This window comes from Hemicordylus capensis, chromosome 5, assembly GCF_027244095.1.
Source record: "Hemicordylus capensis ecotype Gifberg chromosome 5, rHemCap1.1.pri, whole genome shotgun sequence".
Classification (NCBI taxonomy): Eukaryota; Metazoa; Chordata; class Lepidosauria; order Squamata; family Cordylidae; genus Hemicordylus; species Hemicordylus capensis.
This window is the reverse complement of record NC_069661.1, coordinates 153,665,001-153,681,228: the sequence shown is the minus strand read 5'-3', so window position 1 is coordinate 153,681,228 and position 16,228 is coordinate 153,665,001. Positions and strand designations below refer to the sequence as shown.

The window sequence follows — 16,228 nt, the reverse complement described above, 5'->3', positions numbered from 1 at the left end:
GCTTTACTATCTAGGTGTGAAAAGAGAGTTTTTCCTTTATAGCCTGGATGTTTTGAAGATAGCACTGCTAGGTGCACCTTCAAAGATACATTTGCCAGCCCTTGTGCTTTTAAATCAGTCAGGTAGAGGAGTATGTCCTTGATGGTGGCCTGGGTAGGGCGAAAACCACACGTCCTTGCATAGGATTTGAATTGGAGGCATTTGCTTTTATAATTACACCTGGTGCATGGCTTCCTCTGGTTTAGAAGGACTCTATTCAAGAGTCGATTCTCCATGCTGTAAGGCAGACTGTGAGAACATCTGGGTGCAGTATGCTGACGTTGTCTTGTGTTAAGATTTCTAGCTCCTGTGGTAGCCTCTGATAGTGGTTACCTGACCATTTGAGTGCCTGGGGAAACCATGGTTGTCTTGGCCACCAGGATACCCGTTGTTGGAGCAGTAAGGTGGTGGGCAACCACTTGACTGATCAGTGGTCACAGAGGAAACATAAGGCATCTCCTGCTGCCAATCCAGCTGGAAGGCATGTCCTAGAGATTGTGGGTCATGACCCGCCCTGGAGCAGAAATGAGTGCACTTTGTTCTCCGAGGTGGCAAAGAGATCTATGGTTGGTTGTATCCAACTTGTGAAGAGAGGTGTAATGTACTCTGTGATGATTTCCCATTTGTGGTGTTGTTGCTGAGGGAAACCCCGACTCAGGTCGTCCACAAGGATGTTGTCTAGGCCCTTTACGTGTATGGCCATCAGACAGACTTTATGTTGGATGCTCCAGTGCCATAATTGTAGGCTGAGCGCACAAAGACTTCAAGATACTGTCCCTCCCTGATGGTTGATGTAGGCCAGGGCGGTGGTATTGTCCAATTGGACCTATACAACTTTTTCCTGTAGAAATGGTAGGAAGGCTTTCATTGCTTTGAAGACAGACAGAAGCTCCAGGAAATTGATATGTAATTGTTTTAGTTGAAGGATGCACTTTCCTTGTATCTGATGTGCTCTGCAGTGGGCCTCCCAGCCTAGCAGAGGGGCATCTATTGTCAGCCACATAGAGGGTGTCATCATTTGAAAAGGAACCCTTTCCAGCAGGTTCCTGCCCATCGACCACCAGGTAAGTGAGCACAGAATTTTATCTGGGCTCATTAGACATAGGTCCTGACGATCCACATTCCGGTGGAAGCCCAAAAGAAACCAAAGTTGCAGCTTGGGCATCTTTAACCGGGCATATCATACCACTGTGTTGCAGGATGCCCTAGGAGGGCTGGTTGAGATAGATGTTGCTGGAAATGGAGAACCAAGTCCCTGATACACTGGAAGCATTCCCGAGGTAAGTATGCCCTCTTGGCTTCCATGTCTAGAATGCTGACTTTGAACAATCCATTGTCATAGGGGGAGCGGACCTTGAAGAGATTTTTGAGATTCAATATGATGCCAATGCCAAGCTCGATGTTGATGGCTGTGGTCTTGTAGAAGGATGCTTAGATATCAATATCAAAGTTGGCGACGAAGTCGTAGGGTGGGGATCTCCCGATGTTGAAGGGCTTAGCGCCATAAATGGCGGTGTGAAGCCGCAAGGCCTGATTTTTTCTTATCTGCTTTGAGAAAGAAAGGCATATCTTGCATGAAGAGACATTGCGCTCTTATTCCACAAGTCATGGAGATCTTATGAGGGAAGCCTGGCATTGCAGCCAGTGCACCTCTTGAAGGTCCATTTCTCTTCAGCCATTTTAAGGATATTCCAACTCACAGTCAAAGTCCGTTACAAATTTGAAAAAAACACCAGCGAAATTTGGAAGCCGTTCCAAGTCAAAACCAATAAATTCAGTCCGATATTTTTAATCTTACAGATAAACTCAGAAAGAAGAACTTAACCGATGAGGAGCGACAGCCCAAGGAGTGACACAATGGTGGTCGTCCAAGAACTGAAGAGCAGGCACCCGGCCTCCCTTTAAATAGCACGCTGAAGGTGTGTGCGTGGGGCTCAGTTGCCTTGATGAGCTGTGGCATTCTACTGTGAGGGTCCTGCACAGGCACATTACCCATTATTATGGATCTTGATGGATCTCGATCCAGATCCATGGTTTCCCATTATGTCTGACCAAGGCTTAGTTTCTCTGGTACTTAGAAAAGTGTTATCACCATCATCAAAGTAGATGGTGTCCTCTTGTCTTGGCAACAGTGACATCAAAGCACTTTTAATCATTACATTCTACTTCTATCAAAGTAGTTTCAGAACCTTCATTGAAGCCTGGGTTCAACCTACAGTTGCTGAAGAAACTAAAGGTTTAGTCTCATAAACATACAGAACTATTTGTCATTATGTTTGGGGGGGAAAATTACTTAAACTTCCAATGAAATGTATGATGACAACATTCATTAAGTAAGGTGAAGCTGGGCAACAGGCATGGCTTTTGGGGAAGACTGCAAGTATTACTAGCTCACCTTTATCATATGTGAAGTTCCCTACCTGATCTGCAAGTGACTCACACTTGTCTTAGTTGACCAGGCAAGTGGCTAATTTTCAAGCCACTGGTTGACATCCTAGCTAAGGAAGCAAACATGTCCAAGGAGGACATGCAAGTAATACAGAGAGCTTTCTTTAATTGGCGTAGAGTGGATGGTCAATTTCCTCTCAACTTTGCTATCCTCAGCCATCTGAAAATACACCCCTGAGGGTCACATCTTCTTGGCGTGCATCTGTTTCCTTAGTCAGGATTTCAGCCACTGAAGATCAGCTTAGGACTGATCTTAAAAACATTTTGATGAGAATGATAACATGCTTAGGAATACATCAACACACAAAACTATTTACTATACATTAAATGCTTAAAGAATAAAGATAGTAATTATCTATAGAGCCCTCTTGCCTTGGTGGTAGTGCCGTCGAAGCACTTTTAAAAGCACTTTTGAAAATAACATCTTGAAGAGAATGTTCTTCCTGTAGCCTATTCTGAATTAACTGCAACATCCTGCAATTTGGATGGACAACAAAGAAACAGCTCAGTGCCTCTTAAAATAGTGCAACACATACATGATAACACTGCTTAATATTTAACCATCCCCTTTTCCACTCCAGAAAATGTTGCAGAATTATTAAAAACAAGAACTACACAGTTAGTGAGGCATAAATGAGAACCAGCTTAGAGGTTGACTGGCACTAGGCTTCGCTTGCTTCAGGAGATAGAGCAGGTCTTTGCAACTTGTGAGCCACCAAATCAAACACAGACCCACCAACTATATATTGTTGCCTGCCAGGTGTTTGACTATACCTCTATTTTTGCAATCCCAGGTAGGCAAAATAGGCATCCTTGATGGGCTACCACACATGGCTGGTGGGCTGCATTTGGTTTGGTGGACCATAAATTATACAGGCTTGAAGTATAGAATTTGATTTATTCAGTGAGTGTACTACCTCGGTCAAGCGTCATTTCTTAGCCACACTTTCTCATCTGTGCAACAGGAATAGTGGCCACACTGACCTTTTGAGGAGAAACAAGTCCACAGTATACATGGTAAAACAAAGGGTATCCTAGCTGTATCTGTGTGTCCTAGGTGGCTAGGTCACCAATTCGCATAAAGGAGACATTTTGTGGCTCTTCTGTCCCGCCCCCCCATTTTTCGGAGTTTGCGGGGCATGGCTGGACAGCTGGAGAGAATCGTATGGTACATTGTTTCACTAGTTGCTGTCTTTTAAAGCTTCCCCCCCCCCCTTTTTGCCCTCCATGAACCTAACGACAGGTTGCTTACCTGTAACTTGGGTCCTTCTAGTGGTCATCGGTGCTCTTACACAAATGGGCACAAAGCCCATTCGTGTAAAGCACAGAGACCACGTCGAAGAACCCCCCAATCTCCATTCACTCAATGACTCACTAGGCCTTCTGCTGAGAATGGAACCCCCACAGATAATGAGGTCCACCTGCACTCCTCTTTCAACAAAAAAAGTTCACAGAGTGGTTTACATAGTAAAAGGAATGAAGACATTCTGCTGTCCCAAAGGGATAGTTTAAAAAGAAACACCACCACTCATCACAGGGAGACACACTACACTGGGCTGAACAGGGACACCTGCTATTCCTCTGCAAAATATAAGAGAAACATCACTTCTAAAAGTGCTTCTTTGCCCAGTTAGCAGGGGTTAAACATGTTGCAGAAATTGTAATCCTCATTCCAAAGAGCTGCACATTTTGGGGAGAACCAAGATGTTAGAAGTCCAAAATGTTGCCAGTCCAAGAGTTGTGGTGAAATATGTTGCTTTGTTTTATTTATTTAAAATATTTATACCTCACTCCTCCAGTATACTACTGCTCAGGGCAGCTCACAAAATCAGTAAAACAGACACTTTTGACCACAAAACAGGACTGCTTCCTCATTTGGGGCTCTGTAGCAACAACATACACCATACACATGAACCTACAAGCACATTGAAGTCTTCCTTAGAGGCCTGTTCTGTGTTTCTCTATTATCTGAGCTACTGTGGGAGGTTATTCAGGATAGGGCCTTCCCAATCACTGCATCGAGTTTGTGGCACTCCCGCCTCAGGGAGATTCTCTGTCTATGCCTGGTGACGTTACTTCAGAGTGCTTTTGCAGAAATTTACATTGCTTGCTTATGTTCTGCAGCTTAATCAATAGTGATTGCTGTATCTGAAATTTTTTTTGTTTAATTATCTGAAGGACAGCTTGCTCCCAAATTAACTGGCTCAAGTATTAAGACCATCATCTCAGGATGTTCTCCAGGTGTCCCCCCCCCCCCAGATTAGACAGGTGGTACCCAGAGAAAGTGTCTTTTCAGCTGTGGTGCTCTTTTTATGGATTATTTTTCCCAGAACAGCTTGGAGGGAGCCAAATGCGCCAACTTTAGGTGCTGAGATCACCGCTGTTTATTTACCCAGGCCTTCTTAAACATTTAACTCTGATTTTTCCCCATCAATTAATATAAAAAACCATATGTACAGAGCATATATATGAAAGATATAGAATATAATAATGCTTACACCATTAAATAATTCATTTAGGAAATACAAAGATAAGTAAAAACAATACACCTTTAAAATTAACTCATCGATCCTCCTATTCTATAAAAATTGTTTAACCCCAATGATGATGTTGTCTTCTGATTTTTATAATATTATTCTGTTCTGCTTTTTTAGTATTGCTTAATTTTGACACCATTTTAGTGTTTTATTTTGGTTTGTAAACCACTTTTTAAAAAAACAAACCTGAAAGACAGGGTAAAAACCCTATGCTAAGGCAAAGTTTCAGGTGTATATCTTTTTTTTTTTTTTTAAACAAACTCTCTCAAAAAAACTGGTTCCTCCACCCTACAATTCTAGCAAGTGACAATTTGGCTTAAGCCCAACTTTAGACTAGATAAAAGCAAAGATTCTGCATAGTTGTTTGTTTACCAAGTCCCAACAGCAAGAATTCATCCATCCTGCTCCATTCCTTAGATGCGTCAAGAAATCATTAGAATTGGGAGTGTAACAATCTATAGCATGGAGCTGGCTATCGAGAATGTAACACAGAATGAAAATAAAGCAAACATGCCTTTGCTGTTTGTTACAAAGATTGTTCAAAGAATTTTAAGAGCTGTGTTGTTTTTAAGCTCAATATGTACAGTTCCTTTCTGCAATAGTTCTCAATCACTCAAACTGCAGAATGGCACAATTTGACCAAGTGCCAGCGTGCATTCTGAGCCATTAGCTATTTTAATGCCTTCGTTTTACCAGACAAGACTTAGAAGCAGCCAAAGTTCAACACACACACTACCAACCTATATTCCACCCACTTGTGCATAAGTATTGTTCTTAGATTTGTACCTTTGCCACTCTCTTTGCAAGGGACTGAGTTCAAATATTACCTGCAACAAAGATAACACCGTTATGGGCCATTTTTGGAAGGGCGGTATAAAAATCAAACAAACACACCCACCCCACACAGGACGAAATATACACTCCAAATTTCCTCATAAACATATTGTCTACATATGACATCATCAGGCACATGTCTGTATAAACAATATCATGGTGTTCTAATTTTTTTCATCTGTGTGCGGAATGAGCTTTATTCTGGGCAGCAGTATCAAGGTAGTGTGTGCGCATATGCATTCAGAGTGGGGCTTTCCTGATTCAATCTGAGCAGGATCTAAAATTAACTGAGCGGACACTGGCTCCCTGCAGACATCTGTAATTTGAATTCTTTATTGGAATTTAGGAGAGCCCTAAAGACCTACCTGTTCTGCCTGGCCTTCCAGTGCTCTTAAATTGTTTTAAAGGGTCTTTGATGTTTGTGAACCGCCCTGAGCTATTTTGTAAGGGCGGTCTAAAAGTCGAACAAACAAACAAACAAACAAACAAACAAACACTGGTCTCACGTGTGAACTAGTCTGTATATATACACTGTATTTACCCAAATCCACAATGAGGTTTTCCCCAAATTCTTTGGTTTTAGAAACTGGGGGGGTTGCCTTGAATTCAGAGTCCTCTACCTTACTTGCTCCCAGCTCTCTCTCCTTGCAAAGGACCTGAGCACCAGCATGGACAACCATGTCGAGCCCTGGAGCTTTAGAAAAAGGGAGGTGAAGACAAGGGACTGTGAACTTCCTCTGCCCTGTTCCTTCTCCTCTCAAGGTAAGGAGAGCTCCCAGCATGGCTGCTCCCAACTGGCGCGCTCTGCCTGCCTTGCCTGCCTGCCTCTCTTCCTTCCCAGCCTGGCTTTGCATGGCACAGCGCCTTTTCCACGAAGCTTCCTTTTCCTTTCTCCTTTTGGGGCAAGTACGTACGCCTTGAAACTCACTGGGATTTTGTTGTGTAGGGATGGAGAGAGGCTGTGTTTGAAGTGATAGTGACCCTTCCAGCCTGAGCTATGTGTAGATTGCTTGGGGTCATGTGTGCCTGTGTCTGAGTCGTCTTCCTGGCAAGGTGAGGGGTGAGAGCAGCAGTAGCTCTTCCAAAGGAGCCTGCCTGTCCCAACTTGCCAACCTTTTGCTGCTGCCCTAGCATCAAACCTGGCCCTGCAGAACAGCAAAGAATGTGACAAGCCAAACAAAAGCCCCAAAAAGCAAGTGGCAGCTGGCAGGCTGCGCCAAAAGGTCAGGCAGGGGTCAGGTGGGGGGCAGGCTGCGCCAAAAGGTCAAGCAGGGGTGGAGGAGGGTGACAATGGAGGGGGAGAAAAGGGTCCCACCCTGGTGTTCTTTTGCTTAGGTTTTTGTTTGTTGGTGGGGGGTTTTCTGAGGGGAGCAAAAATAAAAGGGTGGGGGGAAGCAGACCGGCTATGAATGAAACTCTAGCACCAAACAGTGGAGGGAGACTTTGCTGGAAGGTGAGTTGGGAGCATTGGAGGCCAGAGAGTTTGCTGCTCTATCAGCACATGCAGAGTGGCAATGTGAATACCAAACCATTTCTGCTGGCATTCTTTTGATAACCACACTGGAAAAATTATGTGAACTTCTGGATATCACCTGTATTTAATCTTAAGGGGGTAGTCTTAAATTTCATTTATTATATTTGTATACCACCCCAAACTTCCATCTCTGGGCTGTTTACAGCAACATCAACAAAGCAAAACAGAATTAGAAACCTTAGAACAATTTAAAACCACAAGTCTAGTTAAAAAGCTTGGGAGAATGAATGTGTCTTTATAGACTTTTGTCAGAGATATGCCCCCCCCCCTTATTTCAGCAGGGAGCACATTCCAGAGTCTTGGGGCAGCAACTGTGTAGCCACCTGACGAGCCGGTGGCAACTGCAAACGAACCTCTCCGGATAATCTCAACCTGCGATGGGGCTCATAGTGAAGATGTTCTCTTAAATACCCTGGGCCTAAACTGTTTAGAGCTTTATAGGTTATAACCAGCACCTTGTATTTTCCCAGAAATGTATTGGTAGCCAGTGTAGTTCTTTTAACATAGGAGTAATATGGTCTCTCTGAGATGACTCAGAGACCAACCTGACTGCTGCATTCTGTACCAACTTCAGTTTCTAGACTACGTACAAAGGCAACCCCACATAACGTACATATGGAGATTACTAGCATACGTACTGCTGTTCTGAGGTCATTTATCTCAAGAACAGGATGCAGCTGGTGTATCAGCCAAAGCTGATAGAAAGCACCTCTGGATACCACCTCAAACTGGGATAACAGGGAGAGGTTTGGATTCAGAATCATTCCAAGACCGCATACCTATTACTACTGGGGAAGTGTGACCACATCCAGAACTGACATATCAAAATTGTCTCTCGAGTTCTGATCCCACACAATTAGTACCTCTGTCTTATTTGGATTCCGTGTCAGTTTGTTATCCCTCTTCCGGCCCTTCATTGCCTCCAGGAAGGCATTTAAGGGAGGTTATGCCTTCTCCTGATGATGCTGACATGGAGAAATAGATTTGGGTGTCATCAGCATACTGACACCCTGCACCAAATCTCCTGATGAGCACTCCCAGAGGTTTCATATAGCTGTGAAACACTGGAGACAGTATGGAGCCCTGAACCATATAAAAGTTCACATTTTGAAGAGCAACAGTCTGCAAGGGACCCCATCTGGAATCTGTCCAAGAGGTAGGAGTGGAATCATTGCAAAGCAGTGCCTCCCACTCCCAACCCACTCAGAAGGTCCATAACGATACTATGGTCGATAGTATCAAAAGTTGCCGAGAGATCTAAAAGGACCAACAGTGTCACACTCATCTGTCAATTCCCAATTGGAGATTATCCATCAGTTCGACCAAGGCAGTCTGCCCGAAAACACAGCCTGCTTGAAAACCAGTTTAAAATGGGTCTAGATAATCAGAGTCATCTTGGATTCAGGTAAACGTGATAAGTGATAAGAGTGTGTTGGGTTGGGTATTTTTATGCCTCTCCATTCATGTGCATAGTAAGCCAGGAGATTATATCATTTATGGGATAAAATGGGAGCAAACTTACTGGTTCATAAGCTAATCCATCTGCAGAGGCAACCATTGTTTCTGCCAAATCTAAAACGTCAGCTCCAATATCTGTTTCAGAGTTGAAATGTTGAGACAGAAAAGAATAAAAACAGGGCTGTAAAAGTGATATCTACTGAAGCCTCCACCCATGAAAACATAAGATCATCATAAGAACCACCTTGCTGGATTAGGGCAAAGCCTATCTAGCCCAGCATCTTGTTTCAATTGTGAAACATGAGCTTTTCAAACCAACGAACTGTAGCATGTCAAATAAAATACAGACACCACACTTCTTCCTAATGAGCACTCTGAAAGTGTCAGAGTTTCTTACAAGACTATAACATATTGTGTTGCTTGTTATTACAGGTTACTGTCAGCAGAAAACTGCAAATTCAAGATGCATTAGTTTACAAGGCAACTCCTACAAGCCCCATGTCAAGAAAGGGTGCCATTATTTAAGAGCATTTGGCTTCATATTAGCTCCAATGTGTATGTCCCATCCCTAATTTTCCTTCTCTTATGGCAAAAAATGATTTTTTTAAAAAGGCAAAAGTTGGTTAATTATTTGGCTGTTACAAATCCCTTTCTATACTCATAAACATTTAACAAGTAAAACATGATCAGTCACAGGCAAGAGAAGAATGTGCCAAATTGTTATCTAAGCTAATGTAATGCTCATAATTGTCCAGAAAAAGGTGAGTTTCATAAAGAGCACTGTAAATTTGAGAATGAAGAAGTTAGCCTGCACTTAGAAATAACAAAGCACCAATAAAGTGCTTTGTTAAAGTACTTGACACACAAAGTACACATAAAGTACTTGACACACAAAGTACACATAAAGTACTTGACACACAAAGACACATAAAGTACTTGACACACAAAGACACATAAAGTACTTGACACACAAATTTCTCTTTGACAGTAAAACAAAGACAATGCACCTCATTCATTCCCTCAGGTCCTTTTAAACACGGCCAATAAACCAAATGGTAATTTTGAATACCAATGTTTTCAATGTGCCATCATTTTTTCTGAAGCAGTCTCTGAATAAGAGTGTGTTCAAAACATCCAGGAAGAACTTGTAGTACAGTCCACCTCTTGTCAGAGTCTCATGACAACCACACAATACATTTGAAGGATTGCCTTTCTGACAGTAGAGTCACATAAAAACCTCTCTGCATGTGGAAGGCTAATCACCAGAAAGGCAGCTAAGCTAAAAGGGAGAAGAATCAGGTAGGGATGTGCACAGAACCGTGACAGGGAGGCTTGAAGGCAGCGAGGGTGCCACTTTAAGAGCGGGGGAGTGTGCACTTACCCCTCCTGCCACTTTCCCCCTGCCGGTGTTGATCTTTTGGAAAGCCCATAGGGCCAGCAGCGTACCTCCCTGCCGCCATCTTCCGGATCTGACCAGAAGTCGCCGACGTGCCTGTGTGCACAGGCACATCAGAGACTTTGTCATATCTCGAAGACGGAGGCAATGGGGCGGCAGGGAGGTTTGCTGCCATCCCGATGAGTTTTCCAAAAGATGGAGGCCGGCGGGGAAACGTGGCAGCAGGGATAAGTGTACCCTCCCTTGCTCTTAAAGTCGCACCCCCGCTGCCATCGAACCGGCGGTTCTTTGAACCGCCTAGCATCAGGCACAAGATTTTCTGAGGAGGAACATTAATGAAAACACATTTTAAATCAACCTGGATTCTACAGTGGTACAGCTGCATAGAAGACTGTACTGTGCTTTCCTCCTGGATGCTTCAATCCACTTAGAGAATGCTTCTATAATGTTACGGGCAATTACCACTAAAATTGGCATCCCCATGTTGAATTCCTTCCCACTCTCCCCAGGGGCATGCAGGATCACTTACTCCATATCATGATGGAGTTGTGCATTTTCCTGCACTTGCTCCACGTCACTGGCTGCAACTCAAAAGTAACAGTTAATGCAATGGTGTCATAATGCGAAGCAACTGATCTATATGGTCTCAGAGAGAACACAACACGGGGATGGCATTTTGGTAAACTGTTCCATCCTATATCATTTACCATGACAAAATAGTAGTTTAAAAACCCACACTTTCTCAGAATACTTACACTGACACTTCATTGCAACAGTAATATCTATATTTATTCTTAATTTACTAGGAGGAAAAAAAAGATCACATTAAAAAACAGTTTAATAGCTTTGAATGCATGTGCATGCATATACAAGTTAAAAGGGCATGACATTGACAAAAAGAGCTACACACTAAAATTTGAGAGAAGTGAAGCCACAAATACTAGAAGCAAATTTAGAAAGTCGTTTCACAATTACAAAATACTAGCGCATGTCATCAAGGATTCGGTCTACCTCTTGAAGCCTCAATGAAACTTAACTTTAAGCAGAAGTCTAGCAGTACAAAATTTAAAGAATATCTAAAAAAACAAAACCGCAGTCTAAGATTTTAGAAGCTCAATCCTCTTTATTTTCTACATAACATCATGTGGCCAAACAGTGGTTTGCAATCCAGGTTTGGAAGGCTCAAACAAATCGTAATGTGTTATTAGTTTGCACATAAGTGCAAACCATGGTTGATCAAACCAGGAAGTTACTAATTAAGCTGAATATGTGAGGTGCAATGGGAATAGGAGCATGCAAGCATAGTACTTGTTCCTGATCCTCTTTGGAGGATCTTTAAAAAAATAATAAAAATTTTTAAAATTGCCAGACACCATTACAATACATTTAGAAAAAGCATTATTTTTAAAAAATAAAAAAGGGGGGGGGAGAGGCCCAAGCCTATAATTAAAAAACATTAAACATATAACACTCTACAATGCCATCAATGGTCCCTCTAATTTTTTTTTCATCTCTGTGCAGAATCAAGTTTTGTTCTGGGTGGAATTATCATGGCAGTGGGTGCATACCTGCATTCACAATGCGGCCTTCCTGATTCAACGTGAGCAGGATCTAAAAGCAACTGAGTGGATATCCAAAAACTTTGGAGTGTGCGTGCATGCCTTAGAGGGAACAGTGAATGCCATTCTTGATCTTTCTTAAACAAATATATCTTCCCAAACTTGGGTCTCCCCTCCTTAACATAATTTTTATAGTTCAAAAATAGTAATAGATTCTGCCAAATGATAATAAAAGATTGGGATGGAATTACACCTTTTTGAATCTTTAAAGAGTAAGTCAGTTTTTCAGTAGTTGCAATATACCTGAGTTTGTGTTACCAATCCTCTAGGGATTACTCTCCCTTTTTCCAATTTATGGCTATAACTGATCTAGCTGCAGTTAACATAAATGACAGTAAATTATTTAGATTTCAGTGTCTCTCCCGAAAAAATACCTAACAGTGCCAAGAAGTGAATCTGGCTGAATCTGCTGGTCAGTGATTTTCGCCACGGAGGATCAGAAATTTTGTGCCAATGTATGTAATACATTCACATACCACCAATTACTAGATCTCAAGGCAGTTTACAAAGAAATAAGAAAACCATTAAAAACAACTGGTCACATTATGTGGTCAGATAACCGACTATGGAGTGTTGCCCTAGAAATACAGTTAACAGCTTATGCTGTTAATGCTATAAGCATGACTTTCTTAGTCTTCCTCCACAGTATAGATCTTTTAAATCCATCCAGCTGCTGGCTTTGGATCTCAAGTCAATAATGTTCTGCTTGATGTTTTATAAATAATCTCTAGATAGATGATATATTTAAATACTAAGAACAGGAAAATGCCAAGCATTCTCCTCAGTGGCCAATTAATACTACAGAAACCAACCTTAAGAGTGTGGCTTCTTCTTGCAGAAAGGCTTAATGAGGCTGCCTGCACATGAACAGCTTAATTTGCTTCACCTCTGCTTGTATTCCTACCCTTAAGAGGAGGCAAGTTTGCATTTCTATTTAAAGATATATGTTATGTCTTTTTCCAGTCATGAGAGCAGTTATAAACAGAACAGACACAAGTTACTGTCTGTGGAAACCTCTACAGAAATCTCTAAGTGTTCCGTGTGAACTATAGCACAGCCTACCTATCAATAGGCTGAACTATCCAAGTATTTAAATGTATGAAGGAACACTGAAAGATGTAAAAAGCTGTACATAAGACTATATATAGGAACATTTATAGTCCTCATCCATGGGGCGGGGGGGGGGGAGGCTGTTTAAACAGACTAGAAGGTTTGCCACATTTCCCCCCAGAAAACTACATAGTCGAATTTAACTGATAAGATTAGAAATTGTGAAATACTCATTTTCATCTGGGGTTTCTTACCAAGGGGCTCATAATTTCAAAATTTGCAAGTACTGCCTGTAATTTATTAGACTGACACTAATTTTCTCCACGACAACTGAGGAACCAAAACACACAATAGCTAATCCCCACCCCCACCCACAAAGTGTTAAAACCGCATCAGCTTCCAACAGAGGTGGGAAGTTCACAGTTCTCCAAAGCAAAGCAAACACACAAGCAAGCACATGCCAGAAATGTGCACAAATCTGAATGAAACAAGTTATTCCAACTCAAGACAAGAAGCATAATGCATGTTTGAGGAATTTGGAACAAGCCATGGAATCACATGCTTCCTCTCCACTCTTGCATGACTTCCCTTAGTCTTCCCCAATAGGCCTTAACCAGGGTTAAGGGTTACACTGAACCTGTCACTAATATCTACCATGGTTAACATTAACCTGAATTTGCTCTTAACCCAGTTACTAGTTATTGGGAACTAGTTAGGACACCTTAGTTAAGAGAAAAAAATGGGTTAGCACTAACAATAAGAATGTAAGATCAAGCCTAAGGCCTATCTAGTACAGAGAGCCCATAAACCTGCAGACCAACTCCAATCAGCCAGGGTTAAGAGAGTGGTCATGTTACATCTGCACCAGCTCTTAGGCTTAACAGCAAAATTAGATGATAGAACAAGCAACTGCTGGACCTTGCAATTCCAAGGCATTCAAGTCCAGCGGCTATCAAGCCTGCAATTACGGAGTTGTTAACAGATTGCTAGAAAGGTATGAAAACTGCTCATGTATGCCTGGATCCCATATTGTTTCCTACATATATTGCCAGCAATCACATGGATCAGGCCACTGATATTGTTACTGGCTCCCAGTGGAAGGGTGCTAGTAGCACTGGAAATATCAGTCACCTCACCCGCATAATAGCTTCCTGTAGTTATTATCTGGGGGGAGAGGAGAGAATCTAGCCACACATAAATTACTCCCATGTTGCCAGGGTAATGTATGTATTGACTCTAAGAAAGCCTCTTAACATCTTGGACTCCAGATAAATCTGCCTGGATTATACCATCCTTTGCTGCCTTCTATACCACAGGTAAGCATGTTTCTTCTCTTTAATCTTCTTGCCCCAAGAGATCAGTAAATTTGTTTTTTCAATTGCTCAAACCCCTGGGTGTTGTTTTTCCCAAGGCATCACAAATTAACATGAAAATGTGAATGTTATTTTACGACAGCCAAGGTAAAAATAAAATAGAACAGCATCTAAGCAAATCATATTTTAAAAGCCAACAGAAGAAAAAGTTACCTAGTAAAATCTTTATCAACTTCATACTCATATTTCATCCAGGTATCTCGATATACCATGAACTCCATTATGGTTAACAGAGCCATCGTTGTAAACGCTATTAGAGAAACTGTAAAGAACAAGAAAATGAAAGGAAGAAAAATAATCCAACTAGTAAAAATGGCATATTGGTTAAATTTACAAGGGGGGAAATATGGTTTATGAAGTGTAATCCACATTACTATATTAAGTGATTAAATGTGAACTGTTGTTCTCTTGTACATGACATGAGTGCCAATTTAAGAAAGATGATCCTGCTCCCACAGCAACACTCCTCTGTTTCAGAACCTTTTCTGGAGAGCCAGGGTGGGTAGGGGATAGTGTACTTGATACCTTGGCTGTTGGACTTGGAAAACCTGGGTTCAAATCTCTGCTCAGTAACCTATGTGATGGGGTTGTTTTGAGGATACATTTCCAAGGTATGGGGGAGGGTTTGATACACTCTTTATTTTTGAAAAAGTACACTAAAGTGCACATCATGTTGTTGAAAGGGGCAAACAAGCTTCCATCACCATAGCAAAGTAACCTGAAGCAACACTCAGCTTTCTCCCTACCTCCTCATCATGTATGATCAACTGTCACTGCAAAATTAGGACTAAGGAAGGCCACGGGTACCTTATACCTTTGATCCACCTAGCTCAGTACTGTGAACTGACAGTGGCCCTCAAGAGTTTCAGGCAAGGATATTTCTTAGCCTTGCCTAAGATGCCAGGAATTAAATCTGGGACCTTCTGCATGAAAACTAAGTACTCTGCCACTGAGCTATGGCCCCATATCCAGTCACTGCTTCTAAAAAGTGATAGTCTATGTGCCAAGCAACAGTACAGCGCCTGAGATTTTCTATCAGAGTGTCCTCTCAAACATAACAATCATGAAGACCTGGAGGAAGGAGGTGTATTGTGTACACCATACTTTGTAAATCAAGAAGCCCGATCAGTTACTGCAGTGCAGCAGACCTGAACACACTCTTTGAAAAAGTGCTTCTTGTACCAATTGCAGATTTAAATAAGCACATCCTCAGCCTCCCTTTTTATTCCCAAGTTAGCCAATACACACATGAAAGCACCAAAAATGGACTAGAGGCCGATCTCCAGCACAATATGTTCACTTCAGATGTTCAGAATCCGGTGTCTTCATTAAGGTTGCATAATCATGCTGGCAAACAAAATGCAACAATACCAGTTATGCTAACTGAAATCTGAGACGGAAAACCTTATCATGCCTTGCTGGAAGGCAAGCCCCACTTAACTCAGGGTGACTTACTCCCCAGTACACATCCACAGGATTAGGCTGCCCATATTGCAAAGCAGAACCAACTACCCCTTTGATCAGGCCTGTTTTTATTAACTAAGCAAAAATGTAAGTCTGAAATTCTGTGGAACTGTTGAAATTTTGAAGCTTTTGACTGACTGTTTGACTGTACAGAAGAGAGAAAGAGGTAGCCTCATTTCACCTTTAGTTCCATTCATTCATAACTAACTACAAACTTTGGCACGCTCCCTCTCTTGTATTCCTGAAAATGCTACACTGGTTATATACAATCAGAGCAGTCTGCCTCAGCGGACACATTTTGGGGTACCACAAAAAGGCAGAAAAATGTCCAATATTCAGCTATTATATTTTTACATTTTCATTGTTCTCATGAGAAACCTATATACAGGGCAGGAAACCACAGTCCAAACAGAACATGGTGAAATAGACTGGTTCCAGTTCGGCAAAGGAGGAAGACAAGGCTGTCTTTCTATTTC

General features: G+C 41.9%; 1 protein-coding gene across 6 annotated transcripts in view; it reads right to left on the bottom strand.

Moving 5' to 3' along the window:
• Positions 1–16,228, bottom strand: part of ERGIC2 (ERGIC and golgi 2) — a 45,333-nt gene that overhangs the window by 13,860 nt on the left and 15,245 nt on the right. For 5 of the 6 annotated variants that reach the window (XM_053253690.1, XM_053253691.1, XM_053253693.1 and 2 more), the window contains exons 4-8: positions 14,442–14,550; positions 11,002–11,048; positions 8,915–8,985; positions 5,811–5,851; positions 2,860–2,961 (exon numbers count right to left, since the gene is read on the bottom strand). In XM_053253690.1, the coding sequence (XP_053109665.1) occupies positions 2,860–2,961; positions 5,811–5,851; positions 8,915–8,985; positions 11,002–11,048; positions 14,442–14,550 (370 nt within the window). The other variant, XM_053253694.1, reaches the window with a different exon arrangement.